At 39.4% G+C, this 27855-nt stretch overlaps 1 protein-coding gene across 7 annotated transcripts in view; it reads right to left on the bottom strand.

Moving 5' to 3' along the window:
* Positions 1–1919: 1919 nt before the first annotated feature.
* Positions 1920–27855, bottom strand: part of LOC108047781 (band 7 protein AGAP004871) — a 38582-nt gene continuing 12646 nt past the window's right edge. For 2 of the 7 annotated variants that reach the window (XM_044457908.1, XM_044457907.1), the window contains 8 exons: positions 17252–17287; positions 16356–16465; positions 15709–15781; positions 14957–15039; positions 8213–8416; positions 6912–6967; positions 4570–4750; positions 1920–4496 (listed from right to left, as the gene is read on the bottom strand). In XM_044457908.1, coding sequence (XP_044313843.1) covers positions 4119–4496; positions 4570–4750; positions 6912–6967; positions 8213–8416; positions 14957–15039; positions 15709–15781; positions 16356–16465; positions 17252–17287 — 1121 coding nt within the window. In that variant the 3' untranslated portion in view covers positions 1920–4118. Of the gene's footprint in view, positions 4497–4569; positions 4751–6911; positions 6968–8212; positions 8417–14956; positions 15040–15708; positions 15782–16355; positions 16466–17251; positions 17288–19569; positions 20404–27500; positions 27800–27855 lie in introns of those variants that run through there. The other 5 variants (XM_044457910.1, XM_044457909.1, XM_044457905.1 and 2 more) reach the window with 4 other exon arrangements.

Raw genomic sequence — 27855 nt, forward strand, 5'->3', positions numbered from 1 at the left:
GTTTTGTAAGCTTACCCAGAAACAGAAACGGGCCGTAAAATGATACCAAGAAATTGAGAACAGAACTTACAAGAAATTGATGGCAACTCTATTGAATTTCAAATCGAATACAGCTTCAATTTAACGCTACTTTAATCGGTGCTTAGGTTTTATGTATAAACAATCCAATCCAATCTACAACTAGAACTTTTTGATCTTAATCTCCCTCTGCTGAATAGTTTCTTCTGATACTTTCCACACACACACGACTATCGACTAAGCCAAGTATTATTTGACTCAATCAATCCGTATCAAGAAATCGAACATTTACGTATTTCAAATTGTTGCTAATGAGAAACTCCAATGATGGCATTTACTTATAAGGTGGCGCCCACCCCTCGTCTCTACTTCCAAGTCAAAAAATCTAGATGATCTATCACCCGAAACGAAATATTATATGTTGCTCCATCCTCGAGTAGTTGAGGCTAGAAAAAAGAAAAGCAAAAATTGCATTTTGTACAAATCATGAAAAGAAAAATAACGCATTTCACGTATTTCGTTGTTAGCAATTGAACCAATGAATGTTTATAGTACATTTAAGTTTATGCCAAAATTATTGTTTATTCTTTGTTCGTATACTTAAGCACAAGCAACACAATTGGGCACTGTCCATGTAGTCTAGATATATCTATTGATGTACAACCTGCAGCGTTGGCCCGCATTTAGTTCCTCTCCAGACCTGCTGTTCCTTGCGTGTGCAGCCCAAATCAATAGCCCGACTCAAGCCATAAGGATAAACTGCTATCTCAAGGGTTTCAAATGCAAAATATCAGACGATAACGATTCTTACCGATCCATGTATCAACCAATCAATCACACAAAACACTTACCTATCTTAGCTTCTAGATGACCAACACGAACAGATCCAGATAAAACAACACACATGAATCGAACATCGATTGAGGAGACTTTATTTAATTTATTTGATTTTTGTTATAGTTTTAGTTTGTCGTTCATCGATATAGTACATATAGCATATATTGTGTTGGCCATTGTGTGCACATTCTGTAGCATAAAACCAAAGTTTAGCATTTCGTATTGAGATATATGTATTTGTAAAGAAGATTTATACGGCAACTCAAAGCATTTCACACGTAAACACACACAGAAATCAGTTTATAGGATAACCAGGCTTAAAAACTAACGAGAACAACCAATCATTGTATGAAATTGCATTCAACGTAATCACAACGGAATCACTGCAAATAATTAATTAAAATATTGTTATAATTCACAGGCAAAACTGAAATTGTTTAGCGTAGTTGATGAATTTTTGTATATAAACTTGACATAACGTGTAGAAATAAACGAGAAATTAAATTGAATGATAATACCGAACTAATAATATACGATTTTGTGGCAGCTGAATAAAAAGCCATTGGCGGCGCAAGCGGCACGCGAGGCATTAACCACAAGAACAACAAATTCACAAACTTTTTATACAAACTGCGGCAATAAAATTGAAAGATTTAAAAAATGTTTCAGCCTTTTGCCTGGGTAGGCGTGTTGCATGCGCTGCCAGCGGTTATCGCCTGATAACACACGAATAGCAATGTCGGATGGAATAATTATAGTAATAACAACTGAGAATTGTCTTGTATGGCGGATAATGGTTTAATACCCAGATTCACGAAGGAAATATGAATGAAAACTGAATTTAGATGATGTAAAATGAAAGAAATGTGTCCGTTAAGTCGGTTAGGTGTGTAATGCATAATAAAAGTAATAATGATAATAACTAATAAAATTGAAAAGTATGTAATAACTAAAAACTGGTTGTTTTATTTCGGGCCCTAATAATTTCCGGACTTACTTTTATTTTAACAGACTTACCAGATTAGTGTCTTTCATGATTTTAAATATTTAAATAAAAGTCCAGCTTTGCTTTTTGTTTTTGCTCTTTTGGATACCAAAAAAGTTGAAGAAATTTTATTGTTCCTTTACACATATATCTAATCGTATGCGGATAATGAAATCGATTCCGTTTAAAAATTTTTCAAAGGCAAAATTGTACATAATATGTAATTCGTTATGTAATCGCTCGTATATGTATATATAATTAATTCAATAACTCTTTTTTTAATCCATGAAGTGCGCTAAAAAGTAAACGTTTTTGTGTTTCAAATGCATTTCAGTTAGTTATTTATTATTTTTCGACATCTACAGACACTATAGACGTATTTAAGTGGTCGCATACCACTTCGAGAGAGAGCTTCTTCATCCTTTGTGTTTGTGTTTGTGTGTGGTGTATATCCAATCTAAACATTCATTTTAATTAGTAGTTCAAGTGGTAAAACATCTCTATACCTATTTATTTATTGTATGTACAATAAATTCGTATTACTCTTATTTATTGTTTGGCATTCGTATTTTGGACCTACGAACGTTGCTGACTAGTAGATTTGCTTTGTGCATGTGGGCTTAGTAAAATTTTTAAAGACGCGTCAAATCTTTAAACATATTTATAGGCCCACAACTATAAAACAAATCGTCTAGTCTCCTGGATTTATTCCAGTTGAAACAGATTAACAGTTGTATTAGTTGTAGGAATGTGGGATGTACCATTTGAGTACAACTGTTCATATTTAGAGTTATTAAAGTCCTATAAAGTTTTAATTGGTTTGTGGACAACTTTAACTCTAGTATATACGGTCTAACCTGATCACGTCTTATACGTTAATTTGCATAGCTAAGTATACAGCAATATATCAAGTCATCCATAACTAACAGGTCAAACATCTTACTGATAAACATTTACAAAACGCCTTCGTCAACGGTTTTATGAGTTATTTTGGTTCAACGTAGGCCCGTTTTCTTAATAAATTTAATGTTGTAGGAAAAAATTACGATCGTGATGTTTCGTATTGAATATATTTGTATCAAAATTGCAGGGGTTAGAATATTCATTTTTTTGACCCTTCTTAAAGAAAACATAAAAAAACCAAATACTTCTTAACAATTGGGAGTTATAAACTAAAAGTTTTTTAAAAGTGCAAAAAATCGAATTTTGTAACCCCTGAAACTTTGGTTAAAAACTGTTAAAATAGTTAAAAACCGTTAAAATGGTTACAAAAGTAACCAAATACTTGTCTACCATTCAACAATTAACAAGTTTTAAGAAAACGGACCTTCGTAGAATATTTAATAAAAAACAAACAAATTCTGTGGATCCCCCAGTTCGTGGTGTGAAAATACAAAACCAAACCAACCATTTTTGACCATTTCGAATTTCGTAATTCGAGACTTTCAGAACTGGTTGGTTTTAGAATTTTCACCTGAGCGCCTACAGATTATGAATTTCGAATATCTGCTTGCTGACAATAAGTATTTTACTTTGATCTAAATGTTGTGTGGTTGTAATCTTGAGTTGCACCGCTAAGTCCTACATTTAATATTTAGAATTGCATCCTCTGGTCGTAAAGCTACAAATATTAAACTCTATTTTTCGCCTCGTATGAAACTATTCTAGGTTTGTATTTTCGTAACTATTTGACCTCAGATCCCCCGTTTTTCGACGGATCTGCTGCCGGCTAACGCATTCGAATCGCACTTATCGGTGTTATGAACTAAGTTTTTGATTCTCTTGAATCGTTGTTTCCGTTTGTTTTTGTTTTTTGTATTTGATAATGCTCTGCACAAATAATCGACTTTATATTGTTTTTAGGGGTGTTGCTTAAAGGTTGCTTTTTTATCAACCACAGAAAAAATACATTTGTTTCTCCTAATATTAAATACTTATCTTGCGATCATTTTCTAAAAGTTGGCAACTCAAAAACATGCATCTCGGGGGGAGGGGGGAGGGGATTTGAGAAACATATTTTTAAGGTGGTCAGAGTTACCTAGTTCTAGAATATGAAATGGAATATTGCCGACTGAAGAAACACACCCGTGTTGAGATTTAAGCTTTTTTTTCAATCGATATTCGGATAAGTTTTTATTATTAAAAGACCTCGATGTTATTATATCTCTGAGGTATCTTTATGTGCAATCTTCAAGCTTATCCCCAGCATTTCCTGTTTTCTTTTGTGCAGGGCATTTTGGAGTCGACAAAGCCGAACCTTCAATGATCTTAAGCTGATTTACATGGCTGATGAGATCTGCTGCCCCTGTTGATAATGTTGATCTTGTTGTTGCTGAGGCGCTTGTTGCTGCTGCAGTTGCTGTTGTTGTTGCGGCTGCTGTTGCTGCTGCTGTTGCAGTTGCTGCTGCGGCTGCTGCTGGTATTGCTGCTGCGACTGCTGTGGATCCTGCAGGAATTGCTGTGGCTGCTGCTGTTGGAATGGCTGCTGCTGCGGTGCCAGTTGCAACGGCGGCGGTGTATTGCCAATTGCTGCCGCAGCCGCACGAGCATTCTTCTGCGTTGAGGCCTCGTTGGTCTTCAGGAAATACGTTATTAAATCGATGGGCAGCGGGAAAACAATTGTCGAGTTCTTCTCCGCGGATATGGTGTTGAGTGTCTGGTTTGCATTTAGGGTTTAAATTCAATAATAAATCTCTGGTAAAGTAAATCCCCGATAAACTGAGACCCACCTGTAGGTAACGCAGCTGGAGGGCTGCCGGCGAATCGCCAATCACCTCGGACGCCTCGCGAAGTGCCCTCGACGCCTTCTGTTCTCCTTCGGCGGCAATGACTTTGGCGCGGGCTTCTCGGGCGGCTTCTGCCTCGGCGGCCATGGCACGTTGCAGTTGCACGGGCAGGCGCACGTCCTTGCTGCTCGGTCGATGGAGAAAATGAGATTAGCCGGCGTGACTTGCAGATAGCGGTAATAGCTAAGACCATTTCTGCTTCCACAAAGTTTTTTCACTCAAAAAAAATTCACCTCAGAAACCAGGGAGATTAATATATTTTAAAACCTTTTTTTCCCCCAACGTTTTTTTTAAGAAAGCAAGCTATTTTAAAATAAAAATTACAAATAAATTGTTTATGCCATTTTCCCAATAAATAGTTAGCACTTAATCTTCCTAAGTCTGTACTTTTATTATATTTTCTATTCCCAAAAAAAAAAACAAATCAGTAACACTTCTAATAAAAATTGAATAATAAATAAACACTAGTTTTTTAAAACTAACAAACCCAACCGATATATAATTTCAATTTAGAATTAAACATCTTCTTTATTTTTCAAAAGTCTTAGACCTCATGACAATGATGAAATTTCAAATGCAGACGTGGAGGTTTTATTTCATGTGCTTATCTCAAGCAGTTTCCGTATTAAATTGGAAGCTATCAACTCAAAAGTGCTGAGCTCCATGCTAATGTGCCTCACAGCTCAGCGTAATGGGGCATCTTTAATTCAACTGCGGTCTCAGAAAACATTTTTTACGACCAACGAACCGTGAAGTTTAATTTATCAAATAATATTTATATCGCCCTATTTGTCTCAAATTTAAATCGAGTTATATAACTCATAAACACCAACAGAATTTCTCGCATCATTTTATTGGCCATTTGAGGAAGTTATAAACCCGCTGATCAATTTCATAACACAGACAGCGAACAAGAAGTGAGATGCAATAATGAAAAATTCAACAACTGCCATAAAATGAAACCGTTTTCATGGCAAAACGGCCAAGTTTTTGACTGGGGAAAAGTGGGAGTTTTTGGGATAAAGGTAGCAGCCACAGCATAACCGCAACAACAACAGCAATAATACTGGCGTCAAGTTGTTGCAGCTGTTTTAACATGGCCATCACACCAACAGGCTCCTCCATTTCGCCATATTGTTGGCCATGTATGAGCATTTGACATGCCAACGTCACACACTTGGCGCTGCGAAAACTGAAGCTGACAAAGTAGCCACTTGCCCCCCGTGAGCGACAAATAATAATTTATAACAACAGGGCCTCGGTGACAGCAGACAAAGGGCAGCAGTGGCATCAGTGGCAGCAACAGCAGCTCCCACTCACTCCCGTCCATCAGCCAGCCTTATTGTGATAAATGCCCGGAAAAATGGTAAAACAAATAAAACAAATAACCAACAAGCTCGAGTGCTGTGGCCTTGCTGGGACTATGACAATGTTTGCCGGGCTCAAACTAGCCAATTTAAATGTTATATAAGCTGGGAATTACTGAAGGCCCTTGGAGACTTTAGTCAGCAGAAAACAGCGGGGGCATCTGGAGTTTTCAAACGCTCTTATTGGGGTTTTGGATAGGCATCCTCGATTTGTCAGATAAAAAGTTAATTGGTTGAATTCTCATATTCTTTTTTTTTAAGATTAAACTTTCGCGTAAGTTGGTGTTATCTTAAAATACTGGTTAAAGTAAAAACAAGTTAAGAGTTCAACGGTGTAGACAGAATCAAACTATTTTTTCAATCTATACAACCTTGTTTATCAATAGCCATTTTTCACATATTAACTGTTATGTAAATTAGACAAGTTTAATGTAACTACGATTATTTCAAACCCCTTGTTTAAAAGGCCATTACATATTATCTAATTGAATTGAAAATAAACAAAATAAACATTTTAATGCAAAAAATGCCAACATAATTATTATATTTTTTAGTGAATGCAACTGTGTTAGTAGAGCAATGCTATTAAAAGTTATCTGGGCAAGTAAATTTCAGGAACCGAATTTCAAATCAGCTAACACTGCAATTCGTTTTAAAATTAAGTGGGACAAATCCCTAAAAGCCCTCGACCTAAACTATAAAATTCGAAAACACTAAAACTAATCCATTCCCTTTAAGGGAATCACCCCATGAGTAGCACTAAGAGGCAAAGCTCAGAATGTCCTTTAGAGCATATCAACTTCGACTAGGAGAGGTGAAACGTCGTTTATAACATTACTTTTATAGCTTGACATAGAAACTTTTCCAGGTTGCCACTGCAAGTGTTGTGTGTGGGGGTAAAAAAGCTGTGCTACTTACATTTCAACACGTTCAACTTTGATGCCCCAGGCATCGGTGGCTTCGTCGAGTTGAACCTGTTTATGATTGGACGCCAGGTGGTTTGGGTGGGTGTAGTCGTTGGTTGGTTGGTTCGTTGGTTGGTTAGTCGGTTGGAGGTGGATGAGCCGTGTGAGAAATAGCAGTAAAAATACATTAGTTTTTGTTTACACGCGTTTTTCAGGTCGTTAACAGTTTTGTTTCGGTTTTGCTTTTATTCCACACCCTCTCCCCTTGCCTAGTGCATTTTTCCGCACATTGTTTGTGGGTCGTGCAGCATCCTTGAAATGAAAAACTAAAAATGCAGCACTTGGCGTTGTCGAGGGGAGTGAAAGGAGCCATGGCAACTTGGCATTTTGCACATGTTCACATCGACGTGCACCACGTCGGCTGCTCGAGATTTTCGCCTGATTTTGAACTATTTTTCATATGGCATGGAAAATAAATAAATAAAACGACCCGTTGCCAGGCTTGCCATAGAATTTGGGTTAAGTTGGCATCTGCTAAGATATGCGGCTCGTAACTTCACCGCCTCTCCGTTGCCTTTTCAATTTGTAGCTATGAAAAAACGCTTTGGCTCTGGGATTATTCTCATGCCAGGCACGGAGGTCGACAGACACCGCCTTTGGCAGCTGTTAAATTTCGCAATTAATATTTCGCCGACGGAGTTTTGCCGCAAACTTTAAGCTTTATGCTGCATAATTACGAGCAGAGACTTAAATGTCATCTGTCAGCAGACGGAACTGCCAAGTAGCTGCCTGGCTGCATTTATTCTGCGTGGATTTTCTCGTTTCCTTTGTACACGGAAAGAAATAAATAGGGTAGATAAAAATGTCTGTAAATTTCAGTAAGTAAGTGTGCCTTATCCTAGCTTGCGAAAGAAAAGAAGAGTTCTATCCTTGAAGGTAAAAAAAAGGCGCCCAACGTGGGACATTTTAACATGATAACGGAAGTGAAAATGGCGCCCAACTTGAGTTCATTTGGTAGAAAAAATGGCGCCCTCCGTCGGACATTTTAATTTGTTATCTAACCACAAAAGCTTTTTTAATTAAGGTACAACATTGTAAGTTCAATTTTTATAAAAGCAATAATAATTAACTTTAAGATGTTTCCCCATTTCAACAGCGAATTCCTGTTATTAATTTTTTCTATGCACATTTCTCTGTGCCGGTATACTAAGTTAATTAGAGGAAGCAGCTCAACGGAGTCGCGACTCTAGAGAGGGAGTGAGAGTTTGTCGGCGGGCCGGGCCAACTGGCAACTGTCAACTGGTTTGAACTCACCTGCATCGTGCCGGAAATCGTCATACGCTCGCTGAGTATCTCATGCAAATGCCGAGTTCCCATTGTGTTTCGTAGAGTAGTCTGTGCCAGTAGCCTGGTCGAATGGTGAGCATTCTCCACGTTCGCGATAGAGACCGTTGCATTTGATACCCGATAGTAAACCACTGCATCCACCGAAACCGTAACGCTATCCTTTGTGAGAACCTACAAGATGCAGTGGGTATTTTTTTTTTTGGTTTGGGGACATTGCTTTTTGCTTTCTCTATTGTTCCTGCTATTGTTGTAGTTGGTCTGTTAGTTATTTTTATTATTCGCTTGTTATTGTTGCCAACAAACAAATTCAAAGACGTACAAAATATGTGCGTATATACAGAAAGACGCGCTTTGCAATTCGCCATTCATATACGAGTATATATACACATGGTGGGTGGTACTATGGTGATAAGCTAGGCATTTTGTATCTGTATCTGTATCAGTGGCTGGCCAGTTGTGGCGGCTGCTGTGCACTTTGTAGCCAAGAGTGGTATAATGCGAATGCACTTGACTTGAACGTCGCCGGCTTCTTCGACGGGTCGCTTTTCTCTAATAGAACTAAGTGCATGGAGTGCAAAACTTTTGCCTCAGACCGAGGACAGACAATGCCGAAAGACACACAGAAAAACGCACACTCACACAAAGGCAGTGCTTTCATTTTGATTATTGCATCTGTGGGTCTGTGCATTTGCATTTGCATTTGAATGTGTATCTGTGCCCGCGTCTGTGCATCTTTGTGCGCATTCCAAAGTCCCAAAGTCTTTTCGCATTGTTTTGCATTCAGCGAACTTTATTCTGTGGCAGCGAGAGTTATCCTAGCAATTTGCCGACACAAGTTTTATTTGCTCGAGTGGGATTCGATCATCTGCGCAATAGCGATACGTGGAGCAAAACCCAAGAGTTTGAAGGTTACAGTGTATAAGTTATGGTACAGAGAGTGGGTAAATTATACGAGTACCCGTGTAAACGTTGCAAATTATAAGCCGAAAAAGTAGGGAACTCAAAAGCTAATCAAACTCAAGAACCGAAGGCATTAAATCGTTTGTAGAAAAGGTCTTACTTTCTACCAAGTGGGAAAGAGAAAGAGTGGCTAAAGGGGTTGGGGGAAGAGAGATGTGACGGGGTCGTGGGCGGGTTATGTACACTTTTTTTTTGGGTACCGTGCTTGGATTTTTCTCTGTCCTGACCGCAAGTTTACTGGCCCTGCCCCAATGGTGTCAGCCTCGGCTCATGATGCCCAAATCGAATTCTCAAATTTTATTTTTCTTTTCCTTTTGGCCAAAGGCCCTGCTCGCATAAGTTGGCTAAACTTATGCCCAACTATCTCCCCGCACTGGCACACACACAAGTGCACATATACCAGTGGTAAAAAGTTGTTCCCTCAACGACGGGAGCGCTTTACGTTTTATGACCTGCCCAAACATTGTTCGGCGTAGTCTAGACCGCTTTTTACGGCCTCTACAAAGCTGAAGCTGTGGTGTCAATGTTGTTTAGTGTCATCGTTTCCACTCGGCCAGTTTCGAGGGTTTTCCAAGCCCTGCCTTTTGTGGGCGAACTTTCGGAAAGGCAAATCTCTAGCATTTTGCATGTGAATCAACTGAAATGTGAACAGCAGCCATTGGAGAAGTTCTAAGGCGGGGTCGGAAATGTTCCTGCAAATCCAGTTATGCATTTGAATTTAGCAAGATTTATTCTATTTGTTCTGCTAGGATAAATGGGTCTTACTTAAAAAAGTTTCAAGACGAAATGTAGAATTTTGTTGTTTTCCTCATCTGCTCAGAGTTATTCATTCTTTTGTTTGAAATAAACTAGACTTTAGTTTGTAAATAATTTTAAGGAAAAATATGTCTTTCTGTTTCTGCATTTGAATATTTTATAACTGCGGTAATAAAAAAAGTTGTAAGACTGAGTCCACGGGGCGTATGTGTGATATTGCAGTCATAAACTGTAGTTTATTTAGTTTAATTTTGCCTTCCTCTTTTGGCTGCTTTTCATTTTATTGTCCGAAAGTTATTTTCTTTACCTTTTTTATGCCTCAGTTCGTAGTGAAATAAATTTTTGATCTGAGGCAACAGTGCGTATGATTAATTTTTGAATATACCTTCGTATCTCTGACTAGAAGCATCAACTTAAGTCGGCTTCCATTCTACTAATTAATGGGTTAAGCAAATAATCCGTAAATTCAATTGGGCATTGTGTGCAGTCTATTGAAATGTTTTTAGGGCCTTCGATCTGCATACCTTGGCATAATCATGCACAATTCACTTCATTATGAATGCCGTTCGAGCAACCAAAGCCTGCTGCCTGTCCATGGACAAAGCCCTAAATCAATTTGGCTCGAACAATGGCTTATTATTTCGAACAATAGTTGGGTGGTTAGTATAGGGTGGCGATTGGGCGGTGGGTGGTGGGCTGTGGGCGGTGGTTGTTGGGCTGTGATCTGTGTTCGGGTGGAGTGGAGTGATGCAGAGTGGGTGGGATAAGTCGCTTGTTCATTGCATTTTACAGAATTGAATTGAATGAGCAAACGTTCTGGAATCAACGATGAAACCATGGGAACAAGAGCAGAGAAATAGAGGTATAGAAAAGGGAAATCGGAAGTGAATGAAATGAAAATTTCAAACGATAGTTTATACACTGTAACACCTAAACTAAAGAGTTTTCAAAAAAACATAATTAGGTTATTTATTACAATTTGCACAGTTGTTGCTGGGAATCGTTCAGCATTTTCATCGATATTGGTAAGTATTTAATTTGGAAATGGACTCAACTGAAAATATGTATTATTATTAGCAAGAGAGCGACAGTTTGAAAGAGTCGGAGTGAAAAAATAGTTGGTTAGCCTTTAAATCACAGTTATTTTAATTTATTTTTTGCTAGAGCTCCGGACTTGTCTACTAAGTATCTTATAACTAACTATAACCTATTCTATGGGGCAACTACTGATGTTGATGCTGTGATGCTGGGACTAGCTCTAGCTTTATCTTGCATTTTTGATTTACTATATAGCTAATATATTATCACTAATACACGTAAGATACTAGCGCGTTTTGGAGGGCGGGCGGCGCTTCTAACGTTTTTCTAATGCTCTGGCTTTTGGCTTTTTGGCCTGCATGCGTGCAGGAGTTGAGTTACCACTTTTCAACAGCTTAAACCACGCAAAACACACATAGATGAACTCGACATTATGTATATATGTATATTCGCTGTGCGGATATATATATCGCATATATACAATGTGTTTTCTTGCATACTTTTTTGGGAGGGGTGCGTCCTTTCGCTTGTGCTCAAACAAATCAAATGGTAACGATTTAATTAGTTAGTTGTACAATACATAATTGTTGTTGTTCTTTTTTTTTTGGACGGGGTGGTGGTGGTATTTTGGGTCTATTTTTTTTTTTTTTTTTTAGAAACTATAACGTATTTGTGATTGTGTGTGAACTAAACGGCGAATGTTTGATGTCTGTGTGTGCTTTGTGTGTGTTATATTTTGTGTGGTTTACTTTTATTTTGATTTTTACTGTTGTTTTCCAGTTTGTACCAACATTATAAACAATCTGTGGCTGGTATTTCGTATCGGTTTTGTTATTGTTTTGTTTAAGACAGTTAGAAAGCTTTTTAGAATAGACATTTATGGAAATATATATTTAGCATGCTCTCAAAAATTATTTGAACGCTTAACCGAACAGGGGAGAGTGGGGGTTTATCAAGTAAGTGCATTTCGATAGTAATTTTCTTTTTTTGTGTGATTGGTTTTGAGGGTTTTGCTTTGGTAGTTGGTTAGTTTTTGTTTTGGTTCCGGTTCTTATATATGGTTTTGCTAAACAAAACGTACATAGCTCATAAAACAAAATCAATATATATGTAGATATATAGAGACAGAGAGAGGTGGTATATAATATAGTTTTATATAGAGCGTGGGTAAGATAGACAGTCAGATAGAGACAGAGACATATAGATAGAATAGACAGAGAGAGATAGGGAGACAGTGAGAGATCGGTTTTGTGGCTGCTTAGCAGGAGAGTGAGCAAGACAGATGTAGACAGATAGAGACAGGTATGTAGATAGACAGATTATAATTTGGTGGGTGGGTGTGCAATTAACAGTGTTTCTGTTTGGTTTTTAATGGGGGTACCACTTGCATTTTAAGCTACGCAAGACCTAAGGTTTTTTGTCTGTGTTCTAGTATTTAGCTGTCTTTGTGTGGGTGGGTGGTCTTGGAATTTGCGTTTGTGTGAGTGCTGCACCCTGTGTTCAGTGAACAAACATTTGACATTCATTTCTTCATTAACTTTTCGTTTTTTGAATAGACAGAGATAGAGACAGACAGTGAGTGACAAACAGGAAGATAGAGAGGGAGATAGATAGAGATAGGGTAGAGATAGAGATAGAGGGGTTATGTGTGCGTGTGAGAGAGATAGCCAATGCGTAATGCGTACAGTTCTTTTGTGGTTTTGCCCCGCCCCCGCCCACCAATTCGGTTGCATATGCATATGTGGTGCTCGGCTGAACACAGAGAGCGAGACAGATAGATAGAGAGAGATAGAATTTTCAGTTGATATGCATTCTGGCACTTTTCTTTTGATATTTTTTTTAAAATTTTTTTCGGGTTTTTTCATTCCTAATTGCAGGAGACAATCAGAGCTTTAACTATGCAAATTGTAATAACTTGAAGTTAATGTTCAAAAGACATCAAAAACTAAATACGATTACGACAATGATTACGATACGATTCAAAATGAAAAAGAAAAAGAAAAGATAACTAAAACGAAAGTGAAACGAAATGATGCGCAAAAATCGCATTTCGTATGCACTTAAAGGGGATATTTTCGGGTGAATGTGTATGTAAATCTGGGCTTGTATGTGTCTTGTGGTGTTTGTGAATAATAACAACGTCAACGAGATGGCTTTAGGGATTTTTTCCGATTTTTTCATCTTTTTTTCTTATCCTTGCTGCAGTGGCCTTCATGCGATTTACACAAAAAACCGAATAAACTCAAATGGAACACGAGAATGCTGGCGGATATGCAAAAAAAAGTATTAAAAAAGAGGGGTATTTTTGGCTTTGGTGTGTGAGTTTTCGTATATGAGTGTGAGTGAGTTTGCTCCACGTGACGTCAGCAAGATGGTTGAAAAGCCAACGGATTGAAATCGAACCAGTTACCATTATTTCTATCTTAAAATTCACTTTAGCCTCGCTTTTTTCGCTTCTCCATATTTCATTTAAGTCTGGCGAGCGAACAATGAAATATGCACAGGTAAAAATGAGAAATGTGTGGGGTTGGGTTGGGCTTGATTGCGATAAAAGATCAAGTAAGCGAACTAAAGGATGAAAAATTCCCAAAAATAAATGGAGCGCGTATCATGATGAGACTCCTGAATCTGTGTGCGAGTATGGGTGTGTGTGTGTGTAAAGGAAAGGTGAGTTTTTCCTCTGTACATGTGTGAGTTGTGGCAGTGTGGTTGGGTGCACACCAATGGCAATAATAATAAAAATTCTGCAACATTGTTCAACTTCAATACGACAACAAGTACCATACAAAGTATTTAAAATATATATTTATTTATATAGGATACAACAAGACTACCAACAACAACAACAACAACGAGAGAGAGTAGAGAGAGCAATGTGTATGTGTGTTTGAATATGTGTGCGGTTGCGTTGTGGGTGTTAGAACCACTTTTCCCTTTTTCATATATATATGTATATAAAAACAAAATGGACTGCAGCCACTCGAAATGGGAGGAAAAAAAAATTAAATAAACTATAAATGTGGCCAACACAAAATGGTTTTCTTTCACTTTGCTGTTGATGATGCTGTTCTTTTGATATTGTAGTGGTTAGAAAGAGGGTTTCTTAGCTGGTTGGGAGGTGAAGATAGATACGTTAATAGATACAGATAGCCATAGACATAGATAGATATAGATAAAGATAAAGATATAGAGTGTATATAGAGGGCGAGGAGGAAGACACAGAGATGGAGAGGCTGCAGCAGAAGGAAAATCAAAATGGAAAAGAAAAGTTACAAGAAAGTGGAAACCAAAAGTAAACATCGTGACATGCGACGACAACAAGAACGAGGGGAAAAAAACGTCAAAGAAAGAGAAACGAAGAATCAGAAAGACAACGTTGCGTATGCGTAATTCACGCTCCAGTTGCGCGTCCTGTATCCTTGTGTCTGTATCTGTATCTCAGAGTGTGTATGTGTGTGTGTCTGGGTGTTTGTGTGGCTTTTTGTGTCCATGTGTGTGGGTGTCCTGTCAGCAGAATCCACACAACAACTCGGATTCCGGCTGTGCTCAGCCGAGCTTCACTTGCGGATTCCGCCAACAGGGCCAAAATCTGTAGCTTTGTATCTGGCTGTGTGTATACTTTTTTTTGGTCAAAACACAAAACAAGAAAATGCAACCAAATAATATATATTTATATATATCTTGTTAACAAACGTGTCGGCTGGAATAACTTGTGGCAAAAGCTGAAAGTTTAATTGATTTCTGCTTTACTTGGCATCGTTTAAAGTTGTCATGTGTGTGTGTGTATGTGGGTTTCGGGGGACTTTTTGAGGTACATAAACTTAAAAGATTTTCACTTCTGGTTAATAACAACAACAACAACAACATTGAAGAGGTTAGCAGCTGTGGCTGCCATTGCAGGTTATAACTGCCATTTTTTTTTGTATGTTTCCATCCGGAACTGTTACCGGAACTTACCTCCTGCGGTGGCACATCGTAAGTGCGGGTACGCAAGTCCACGCGGGCATAGGAGTCGATGCAGGGCAGGATGAAGAAGATACCTGCAATTATGGTTCAGATGCTTATACCGCTCGTTATGAGATACTGCGAAAACTACACTGGCTAACCGGGGTTTAATACTATGGCTCTTTAATGTTGGTTTTAAGATAAATTTGTATTTGAAATATTTTTTTGAGCTACATAACTTTAAAATACTACTTTTAATTTGTATAGCTCTCGTTATTATAATATTTTTAATAGCATAAAGACTGAATAAGTAGATCAGAATCTTCTTTTAATTTAATAGTTAATTTAAGGTATAATAATTAATTATATATCAATTAATCAAGTATACAAAAATATTTTAGAAAATGTATATAGCTATAATGAGCTTTAAGACAAATAAAGCCTGTACACTTTCAGTGATTCCCCTTGTGCTAAATCACAGTGGCCAGAAAACTCTTCAAAAATTATGCAAACTAGTGTCATGACTGTGGAAGAAGTTCGCCTCGATTTGCCTAATCTCTTCCTCCCTCGGAATGGGAGCACAAAAGCAGAGCACACGGACAGAGGCCCGCCCCAGAGTCGCTAATTTGGAGCAAGTGCAGCAATTAACACAAATTCTTGTCGCCAGCGAGCGGCACTAAAATTTGCATAGAATCGTTACCCCACCTGCTCACCTGCAACCCGCAACCCCATCGTGCAGCTGTGCAACTGCAGTCTCTACTCACCTGGGCCCTTGGCACCGCCCTGCATGAGGCGACCCAAACGGAAGATAACCGCGCGCTCGTACTCCTGCACCACCTGCAAAATGTGGCACGTGAGTGAAATGTTCATGAAATGAAATTGAAACTTGAAGAAATGCCAGGGGGACAACTTAAAATTACCCTGGGATTATTCACTTATTTTATTTGGTTTCAATTTTAGAAAAAATGAAAAGAAAACCATTATTTATGTGCCTTAAAAATATGTTATTTAGACATTTAAGAGAAACAATTATCGTTATGAAAATAAGCTTTTTTATTAACTCACTGTTTACTATTTTTTTTTTTTTGCAAATTAATTTGTTAATCTTTAAGATGCTATATACTTGGATTTTAAAAGTTTTGTATATTATATTTTGATTTTAATTTGGTAAGTCACTTGAATTGTTTTTCATTTTATGACAAAAAGGCTTGCAAAAAAAATAAGTAATTAAAATGTGTCTTGTTTAACAGACTTATGTCCAATGAAATTAATCCTTTCAACACTTAAAATGTTTTTAAAGAATAATAGATAGTATTTTATTATTAATAACAGGTATTAGCAAAATTGGTTTTTCTTAAACAATGTATTTAGAAGCCCATAAAAAATGTATATATTTTAATGAAATGCTTACCTTGAAGCAGACGAAGAGACTGAAGGGTAACGTCATTATCACAAGAGCCACGGAGAGAAATATTAGCAATTTTCCGCATGTTGATGCCTTATCGCTGATTTCCTCGTCCGCTGCGAGAAAACGTGGCGAGAAAACGAGAAATGTTCTTATAAATATATGTAACATGGCGGGATGGAATCAAGTGCTCAAAGCAAATGCTGCAAATTAAGGCTTAAGCTATAAATTCGTTTTGTATTTTCCTCGCTTTCCTTGGGCTCGGCTCTGGTGTGGAAAGCCAAGACTGTTACATGAATAATGCGCTGAGCACCAGCAAAAAAATAAGAAAAAATCCTTAAACGAAAAACCTCCGCATGGCGCATACAAAAATCGCAGACAGAATGTCGGAAAAAAGTTGTGAGCAGAAAAAAAAGGGCATTCTTCATTACGGAGTACTCGTATTACACTTAAAGTTTAGCCAAAAATTGACGTTTGTGCATGATTTCGGGGGGTGGGCAACAAGTCGCCCATTTTGCTTATTGATACTTGAGACGCGCCATAATTTCGATGGGGCCCTTGTCGCCTCGTAAAAGTCAAAATGTTGTTCCCTTGGGGAGCCTGAAAAAATCTGTAGCATACTTAGGTGCGCTCACCGAGAAAAAAAAAACGGAGACGGATATCGAAATACAAGCAAACAAGGAGTGTGCATACATTAAAAGGAAAATCTCAGTAAATACTCATAGATAGTTCATTATAGTTAGAAAGAGTTACACATAGAAAGTAGAGTATAGTTATGTTAACAGGTTAAAAAGTAGCTTTCGTGTCTTATGTGTGTTTCGTTTTCTGTTTGATTTTGGCTTTAGGATGTGGGGATCTTTTTCTGTTTTTTCTTGGGCATTGTCCAAATTGGTGCGACTTACAATAGAGAAATCCATGTGAATGTTTTGCTTGTGTATCTGCAAGAATACGATAAATCGAACAACAAGAGAAATTAATCGGGGGGAATGCTTTTCGGCTCGATCAGCAGCTAGCCAATTGGTGTGTTTGTTTTAATTTTTTTGGGGAGCTGGTTCTTGTGTTTCCACTTGGTATTTGAGTGCTCTGCGATCCGGGGATCTACTTAGCTGCTCCATGCCATGCATTTTTGGTTTTTGTGGTTTCTTTTGGGTTAATAGCATGCTCAAACGACGAACTACGAAACTCAAAAACTAACTACAAACCAAGAAAAATCATAAATTATTCATGCCACACATTTAAATGCTGTTTACGCGCTGCTGTTGCAGTTTGTTTGCCTGCTGGTTTTTGGTTTTCTGGTTTCCCGTTTTAAGTTTCCAGTTTCAGGCTGCAACTGCTGGCAATTAGCGGCACGGCACAGTTTGCATTTCAGTTTCAATTACAGTTCATTGAAAAGTTGCCACAATGCCAACACCCAGCAACGGCGACGTCAGCAAAGTGTTTTTAACGAGCTCTCACCCACCCACTCACTCCAACGCACACACACACACACAATACACACACAATACACACACTCACTCACACAGACAAAACATGAAAAGCGACACTGGAAAGAGGAAAACTTTTTGATGGGCGAATCCCAGAGCTGGCTAAGCCAACAAGCTGCCAAACATTCTGGGCTCCTCCTCGCACCCACCTTCAAACTCCTGGCGCACCGCAGCAAACTTTTATTGAAATTGATTTCAGAATAATTGCGATTTGAATGTGCCAGGCGCAATCCGAGAGTTTTGCGTCGAGATGAAAGGCTTTCTGGATTTGTGGGTAACGCCCGAGGCTGGTGACCGCAGACCTAATAGATTTATAGCTAAATTGCTTCCATAAAAATGATAAAAAGATGGAGGAAGAGCCGGAAAAAGAGTAGCTGTTGAAATTGTAATTAGATGAATGGCTATCTGACCCTAATTGCATCACCTTAAGCCTGGTTTTAAGTGGGTTTATTACACACACATTTAATATATGTTGAAACATACTTTTTTTTTGGTTCACAAAAAAAATATCTCAAAAAGTTAGTGTAATATTTAAAAATTTAAAAATAGGGTGTCCGTACTTAATATAAACAGCAAAGTTCGTAATCCTGATTTTTAGAAACCTATTCGAAACTGTGTGGATATTATGAAAATATTTGTTATGATTTTCGAGGTACAGAATGTTTGAGCTTAAATTTGACCCAATTCGAGATAATAGTATCACGAACTTTCCAAAAAAAAGTTTCCAAATAATTAGGTCATGATTTTCTAGATACATGAAATCAGTGATATTTGGAATAGAGGATGTCCCAATTTGAGCTAATGGTTGAATGGTCGAGAAGAGTTTTAAAAAAGTTTTAAATTAAAAATAGCTCAATTGCGTATTTTGACAGTAGATATGTTAAAAAACATTTTATTAATTTGTGCCTACTTGCAATTTAAACAAATCAAATACAGAATGTAGTATTTTATAAAACTTCTACTTTAGTTATCAGTAAAGGATATGATCACTAATATTTGAGCACGGCTTGCCCCTTTTTTGCCTGCAGGTTATTTAGTTTCTGTTATTCCATTTGTGTGGGGCCCCAAAACAAAAAAAGAGCTGAATTTACCTTAATGTACAATCTCGGAGAACAATGTGTGTTCATAATTTTTTAATGACCAGCCAACGGCTGTCCAGCTGCCGCCCACTAAACCCCTTTAACCCACCGCTCCCACACCCACACCCACAACCCCCCCTCCCACGTCAACGCATACGTCAGAGCGGCAGCCCCTGGCAAAAAGCTTTGCTCGGGAAATAGGTCAGCTTGTTGTTGCTGCTGCTTCTGCTGCTCATGCTGCCGATGGTGTTGCTGTGTTGTGGTGGTCCTGGTATACTCGTAAGTTAAAGCAATTTCTGATTGAATTTTGCATGGGAAATGCGAGAGACTGAACGCTTTTCACGGAGAAGAGTCCGCTTGTCAGGACCTAATGAAGCGATTAGCATGCATATGAGAAATGGCTTCGAGATACAAACGCTATATAGACATTTATGTACACCTAACCTGATTAAGCACAGATACACAACATTCGGTAGAAAGAAAATACGTATTGAATACAAAAAATCCGAATTGTGATTTGTGGCGTCTCTGATCGAAAATTTTGGTGTATAGCGTATGCAATGCGAATTGGGGGGTCTCTTTTGGAGACCGAGCAACAAGTTCAGGCCAGCCTACAGTGCATACTCGATATAAGAGCCACCAGCAACATCAGCTCACCTCTATGCGCCTCGGCTCGATGGATGGCCTGCTGCTGTTGGGATTGCTGCATTAGGGCATGATGACTGTGTGGCAGTTGCTGCTGCTGCATCTGCTGCTGTGGTTGCTGCAACATTTGCTGCTGCTGCTGTTGTTGCTGCTGCATCTGCGGCTGCAACTGCTGCTGCTGCTGTTGTTGCTGCTGCTGCTGCGGCTGTTGGTGGTGCTCGCGTTCCCTGATCTGCGGCTGCTGCTGCTGCTGTTGATGCAACTGTATGGAGGCATTCACGGGCAGCGGTGATGAGGCCACATTGTTGGACTGATGGTGGTGCAGATGGTGGTCCCTGTCCCTGTCGCGTTCCCGATCCTCCGTTTGACTGGCCGCCGGCGCTGGTGGGGCAAAGGTGCTGGTGCTGGCCGCCAAGCGACCGCTCTGATGGTGGTGCGACTGCTGCTGCTGGCGGTGCAGTTGATGGTCCCGATGCTCCATGTCCATCATCGAATCGGGCATCAAGCCGCGCTCGCAAAACGACGCCAGTGCGGCGGCTGTTCCCGGCTGCTCCTGGTCAATCAGAGTGGTTCCGTTTTGCGGTCCTATTGGTCCAATTTGGTCCTAGTCCTGCATCGCACTAGCTCTGGGTCTTTTCCCTTTTCTTCACCTCACACACACACTGTCACTACGGGTTCAACACACACACTAGGCTGAGCTAGTTTTTCCAGCTCTGTGTCCATTTCCCTTCGGTGGTACGGTGGTACACTCTCTCCTGGTCTCAGCTGCCACTGATGTTGCTGCTGCTGCCTCGCTCGGAATCCAACTGAAAGTGCGCCAGCAGCCAGCATCCTTTTATATCCTCGCCAGCAGGACCTGCTCCGTGCCGAGCCAAAGCTCGCTCGCTCTCAACTTTGTTATCACCAGGCGGCAGTCAGCCAACCAGCCAGCTAACATCGGGGATCAAAGAGCTTTTGCTCTCGTCGGTGGTGCAGGTTGCAGGTGCAGTCGTGGCCGCCGCCGTAGTAGAGATTCAACTTTCACCTTTCCCAGCTTGCACTGACCTTGCGCACTTCCCGAAACATTGGTCCTGGCTTCAGGAACTTCAGGAACGAAGCTTTCTCTTCTCGCCAAGCTTTATGTTTCGTCCTGGCTGGGGAAATGCGCAACAGAGATGGAGAGATGCTGGTTTTTAGAACACCCTCCCCCCTCCCGACCGGAGAAAGAGACAGAGTGTGTGTGCTAAAAGAGGACACATTCCCCTACTCAAAAACAACGAGCTCGTGTGTGTACAGGTGACAAACCTAATTTATGACACCTTCGACACTGTTGTTGCCCGAACCACCTGCTCCACCACTCGCATCCATTGTAGTCTCTGTGTGTTTGTTAACTGGCATGGAATGATATGAGCACCGGCCCCGGTGCCTCCACACCACACCACACCACACCATCCTGGCATCCAAACACATCCTGACACAGCCCGCCACGCTTGACTGCGAATTTCTAATGAATCCACCTCCGAAGCCCCTCGAACTGTCGAATATTTTAGGTCACCTGCAGCTCCTGAGCTTTGCTTTGAGCTGTCAATTACCGTTTACGCTTCATTAAGCGCCAAAAGGGGGTGTCGCCGTGCACAGGGAGAAAATATGAAGCGCATTGATAAGCAATTGTGCATCCCTTTGCCTCACAAGATCCTCAAAAGAACCCTTTAAAAATTGAAGCCTGACTTTAAAGTTTAGGAAAGAAAGATATTTGTAAGACAAAGTTTGTCTCTTTTTGATAGTTAAGAAATGGTTATCCTAATCCTCATTTAACTTTGTAATTATGTTTCTTTAAAAGAAGATTATTGAAGTTGTAAAGAAATTTAAGTTAAAGCAGGTTTAATGAAGGTTATGAAAACAAAGATTCAAAAGGTTAAAGCCTTTAAAAATATCGCTTTTTTATCAAAAGAAATGAAATACATTTTTGTGCCTGTGTAAAAAAAAGAAAAGGAGGGCACTCCCTGAAGTACAGGAAGCGTGAAAGTGGCGGGCACGGGCATCCGGTACACCGTGTCAACTGTCGCACCACAGTGCGTATGAGTGTCATTATGTTTGACATTCATTCACAACACTCCACAAAGGAGCACTCCACTCTCAAGCAGGGCAGTTAATTAATCTCGGGCTGTTGATTAATGTACGGATTGATTTGGGTATTGCCACGTATTCCCATTCGCAGACAAATGGGGCACTCGAGTCCTAGACTAGATGCTTTATTAATGGGCAATCAGAGTGGCCTGCAGGGAATCGGTGACTTTGCCCATGTGCCACACGTGCACGCATTTAGCAGCAGATTCTAATCACTAGAAGACCAGGGAATACCCGATACGTTCTTGCCTTCCATTAAAGGTTAAATTTCGTGTTAAGAGTTATTACCAATCGATTTTTGCTGCCCAGAAATTTGGTTTTTCTTACAAGGTTTGGAAGAGTTTTGGTTACTCTTTGAAAAATATTTGTTTTTATGTTTACGCAGATTATCTAAATTTTATTTGGTATTATTCTCATAACATTTTTAGCCTTAATCCCACAAAAAAATTATAATAAGAAACAATGCAGAAACTTTTAAGAAATTTAATTTATAAAATTCTACTTTAGTTTTCCATTCGATTTGCATTTTATATTAAATAAAACTGCTTCATTTTGCCAAGCTAGATAAAAGCAATTGCATGGAAAATTGAGCGGAAACAAAGTTGAGGTTTCAAACGGAATTTCACAGTAGAAGATTGCCAAACCGCATCCAATTCCAGCCCGAATACGTTTCTTTTCCAAAGAGAATATCAAAGCAGGGCCAACGACAAGACAAGACTTCTTAACCACAACCGGATGGCAGTTAAGTAAGCCCGCCCCAGGCTTTTATTTTCCCATACGCAGTTTTTATAGACAAACATAAAAACGAAGGCGAGCCATTTTTGCCTATCGAAAGACAAAGCTGCAAAAGCCATAAACACGATTTGTTTTGTGCTTGGCAAAAAGAGGGGCAAAGGATTGCTGAGCAGTATCCTGTCAGGATTGCGAAACTGAGACGAGCGAATGATGTCACACACATGGACTACGCAAAAAAACGAAACACTATATATACGACTTTGGGTGGAAGTAGTTTTTCAACTGTGCTTTATAGCAAACACTTTTAGGCAGAGAAAGTAAGGTCCGAAGTTAATGGTCTTTTTTAGAAATTAATCACTGCCTTGTATGGTTTATCATAAGTCCAGATCACTGAGCATTTTGTTCACAAATTTAGTTTCATTACGCCAAGTTTGAAAGGATAATAATATTTGGATAATAAATTTGAATAAGAAACTTATCGTCAAAAAGAACTGAAGTAACTTTTATTGATACCTAAACTTTATTTATATTAATATTATGATTATAAAAGAGGGGCTTATCTTTCTCTATAACTTTAGTTAGTTATAAATACATTCTCATCATAATTTTTACTGATATCAAGTTTATGGATATAAATCTTTTCTTTATGAATGGGTATTTTTGGACATCCTTCAACAGAAACGCTATTTAATGGTCAAATGATATTTGAAAAAGATTAATCCTTACACTTATTTTTAAATCTTGATTTAATTTTCGGTGTATGCGATTTCGGCCTAGGTGCAGGACTTTGAACCGAAAGTCCTGCGGCGCTCTGTGTGCGAAATTAGCCAGGCAAATATGTCGCACTTAACTGCTAACGGAAGTGTAGCAGCACGTCCACAGAGGAGAGGTCGCGGGGTGCGATGGGTGGGTGGGGTTTTTGTGGGTGGTTTTTGGGTGGTGCGAGGCTGGGGCTCAAACAATGGTCTGTGCAATTGTCGAGGCCCCAGGCAAGGGGTCAGGCGGAGAGATAACTGTCCCTATCTCTTTCAGTTTCCCCCTCAATTGTCGACGTTTGCGCTTTTCCGGCGGCTGAGGAAAACGGGGGGGAGGGAAGGGAACTGGCGGGCGTACGAGGATGTGACACAAATGCGTCGAATTATTGTCATATGAGGTCACTGTCCCTGTCGCGCAGTGAAAGTTTTCCGAGACACTCGGGCAAACAAACAAACAAACAAACACATTCGAGCCTTGTTTGCTTGCCACGTTTGCCTCTTGTCTATTTTCTAAGGGCCAGAAGTTAAGCAAAGTTTGCTCGAACATGGCCACAAGTACAACTCGTACTACGATGTAACTACCATGTATCTGCGGCTTGTTGCGAAATTCTAAAGGAGCCTGTTGAAAGGGAACGAGGATGTAGACGGTGCGTTTGTTTTACCAGCTCCGAATCAATTCGAAGCCCGGCACCCGTATATTCGTTAGTATTATGGATGGCTGGATCCACTGCTCCTTTCACACTCATAAAATATGAATAGACGGGGTCGGAATTTATTCGAGGGAGCCCCTGTGAGTCGAATGAAATATGCCAGTTCAGTTTATGAAACTGATTGGGCAACGAGAAGTCTCCACTTCGATTCCTCGTTAAAGTTGTGGGGCCTGCGAGAAAGCCAACTTTTGCTGGAGAAACTATAGATACTGGCATATACTTTTGTAAGAGTACAGTGAAAAAATAAGCTAAGTTTCTCGTATTAATTAAGTATTTTTGCATACTAAATTACCCTTTTTAACAAAACATTGGAAGGGGGATTAAGCTAAACGAGAATCCTTGAATTTTTGAATTTTAAATTACAACAAAACATGAAATGGGTTTTAGGAATTTTTAATTTAACGATCTATTAACGTGACAATGATATTTGCGAAATGTCAAGAACAAAAGGTGATTTATTACATTGTTTTGTTATACTTAACTATTTTCAGCCATTCATCAAATGGGATATTAATCTATCATCGTAACATTTTTCAGTGGCATTTGTGTATATTAAAATGATATACAAAATTCCAACTATCGAAATGTTTAATGGTCATTTATAGATTTTATGGCGCTGAATTGTGCATATCTTCTTTAATAATTTATTTGCACCCAAGCGAAATTTTCAAACCATTAAATTTTGTCCATAAATGGGGTAATATTTTATATTATATGGCACTCATTTTGGTATTAAACATTTAATGGTTCTACTTTTAGAAACATATTAAGTTGCTTCCATTTCCTGGTAAAATACTGACCAAAAGGTAAAACTTTTACCATTTCTTTCGGTGTTTTGTGATTGTGATTGCAGCGCACTTTAAGCCATCCAATCAATGGCTTTCATTAGAAGGAATATTCATCTTTGGCATGCGATTTGCTAAGTAGACCGACTGTCAGGCAGGACTATCACCCAATCAATAATTCATAACCACACATTGACGACGCGTTCGCCTTGCAATAAAATGAAAAGCGAAATGAAAAACTGCCCGACCAAATGCTTGCCAATAATTCAACGTTGGTTCAGGGTCCCGGCTTCTGTTCCTGACTTTATCAATGGTGAATCGGACGGCGAATGTATATATATAGATGTATATATATATATCATGCCCCTCGACCACACAATGAATGAATGCCAAACGGCGCCGGGCTTCGATGTCGTTGTCGATTTCGATGTCGCCGCCGAGTGTCGGACATTTCGTCCTTTTATTTTCCCTTTTTCACATTTTCATTTGTCCTTTTCCATTTTCCCTTTTAGCTGGTGGCCTGCTCATTTTTTGCTGCTTCCTTTGCTTTATTATTGTTACTATCTTTCGGGCGGTTTTTCCACGCTCTCTCGATAATGTCGCTGCTCTGTCCCAGCGAGGCATGAAATATTGATGCCTCACTCCCCGGACTTTGTGCCCGGCATATTAAGCGTTCACATAAAGTTTATTATACAGACATATGCTCTGTGCATGACCAACGGCCCCGGGGCACTTTATTTTAATTGATTTTTGTTGCGGTCTTCCCACTTTACAGGGAATTCAAAAAGGAACTCGCTCCTTCTGCACTTCATCAACCCACAGAGTCTGTATTTCCGCGATGCAATCCATTTTCCCCACTGCTCATTACTGGCTGTTTACATGCTGATTACGATAAGCTTGCACCCCTTCGGAGCTATAATTAATAATTTTTGTGGCTTATGGTTTTTTGTGCCGCTGCTTACAGTTTCCTTACTCGAAAACAAGTTGCACTCTGAGAAAAAGATAGTCCTGTGGTTCACAAGATTTCTACAAGCTATTTTGAGTTTTAACACTAACACTTATATATCATTTTTACAATTAAATTGAAAGAGATACATGTTGGGAATCATAATAGGTAAGTTCACCATCGATAAGCTTAAATATAATATTAAAAAAATGTTCAATGGTTTATAACTAAGCCATGGTTTTGGAAGCTTTAAAAATCTAAGTTTAACTAACTAAATAGTTTTCGAAAACATAACAATTATATGTGTTAAAATGAAAGAATTATATTCGATTAAATTTTGAGTCTGATTTTACTTTTATATTACGAATTTATTACATTATTTTGGGCATTCCTTTATTTTTTTAGACCTTAATACTAACATAATGATACAAGTAAAAATTAGAGAAGTATTTAAATATAGAGCCTGATTATACTTTCATACTATTTACTTTATGTAAGCTCCAAACCAGTAAAATCAGCTTTAAAGTTGTTTAGTATGTTTTAAAGTAATTAAGCCCGGTCTTATATTTATAGTAACTATTTTATCAGTGTGAGCTTACGCGTTGGTAGTCTGCTGATGTCAGCACCGCTGAGCTAACCGAGCCGGGAATTAATCAAAAGCCCGCTCATTGTTTGTCCTGCACAGAGTGCGATCAAAGGGCGCACGAGGATAAACAGGGCGCGGTCAGGGGTCCTACGCAAAACCAAAGGGATAAAGGACATGGGAGGGGGGCGAAAGGTGGCATAAGGACTGTAAACTGAAATGGCTGCAAACATTCAAAAGCTGATAACGTGACCAACTTGGAAATCAATTAAAGTGCAGCAGGGAACGGCGATTCGGGTTCTCTGTCGAGTGTGTGGTCGAGTGTTCTGGCCAACGGGGTGTTTGCTCCCTGGCTGGTAAAACTTAATTATGGCGGACGGATGTGGCCCTGCATGGAGCGGAAGTGTGTGCCTGCACATGCCACGCCCACTCATTGCACTCATCCGCCCCCTCGCACCCCCTCTCACTTCAGTGTCCACTCCACTCCTTTTTCCACTTGGCGATGGCGAACACGCCTCGGCAATTTTTCGAACATATTTCTGCTGAGTTACACCCACTTCTCATTGGATTTCCCCTTTTCCGGAAAAATGTCGCCCTAGCATTTCGAGGATTTAATTAAAAGCCCAGCAACTTAAAGATGCCTTACGGAGGATTATAAATTATAGTTGGAATTATGGAACTGCTCCTAAATGATTTAGGATAATTGAGCTGGGGGGAAAGTCATACCGCTATGAAGTCATAAATTGTGTTCACGGAAGCTGAACGTATTTAATATAGATAAAAAGGTTCACGATTAAACTTAAAGTTTACTTATTAAATGGGGATTACTTTTAAAAGTCTAGGTCGATTTAGGAGCCTTTGTTTTTGTATTTTTTGAAAAATGAATACTATTCTCGATTAAGATTCTCGTAAAATAAATAAATATTATATTATTGTTTATTTGTGAACCTTTTAAGTGTGATATTTTATTGAACAGATAACCTTTCTCAATAACTTTTATTAAAATATAAATAACTGTTATAACTTTTCTCAAAATATTTGCTACGTTTTGAAAAACTAGTTTTGTCTGCCAAGAACTCGTATCCTTTCAAAACAATATACAAATTTTTCTAGTAAGATTGACTGAAGTTTCAAACTAATAAAGTAAGATTTGATGTGGCAGGAATTTTCTTGAACATTGGACATTTTCCATTGATCTGTGTCGTCTTTAAAAACTATTTCGAGAGAATGCTCTAGGGCATTTGGCCTTGCTTTGATATTTTTTAGCAACAGTTGATTTGGTTCAAGCCTTCTGTTTTATTTGAAACCTTCGGTGGTGCTTACCCCGATCGAACCCGAATCCGCTGGTGGATCCCGAGGCGGTGGTGTCGAGGGCCACGCGGCGGGGCGACACACTGGCCTCCCGCTGGCTACTGTGGTTGCTGCCCAGCATCGTGTGCCTGCCGGTGGTGCGCGGTGCCTGCTGGTGGTTCTGGTGGTGCAGTGGCCACTGGTTGTGGTGCTGGTGCTGGTACTGACTGTGCTGGTGCGGGGGTGCAGGTCGACCGTGCCGCGGAGGTGGCTGTTGCATGCTGGTGGCAGTCGCTTGCCACAGGCTGTCGGTGCGGTCCGATATCTTGGCGCTTTACGTTGGTGACGATTGAGGCGAGTTCTTTAGGCTCCTGCCACTTGCTAATTG

The sequence above is a fragment of the Drosophila rhopaloa genome, unplaced genomic scaffold (genome assembly GCF_018152115.1).
Source record: "Drosophila rhopaloa isolate 14029-0021.01 unplaced genomic scaffold, ASM1815211v1 contig_163, whole genome shotgun sequence".
In the NCBI taxonomy this organism is placed as follows: domain Eukaryota; kingdom Metazoa; phylum Arthropoda; class Insecta; order Diptera; family Drosophilidae; genus Drosophila; species Drosophila rhopaloa.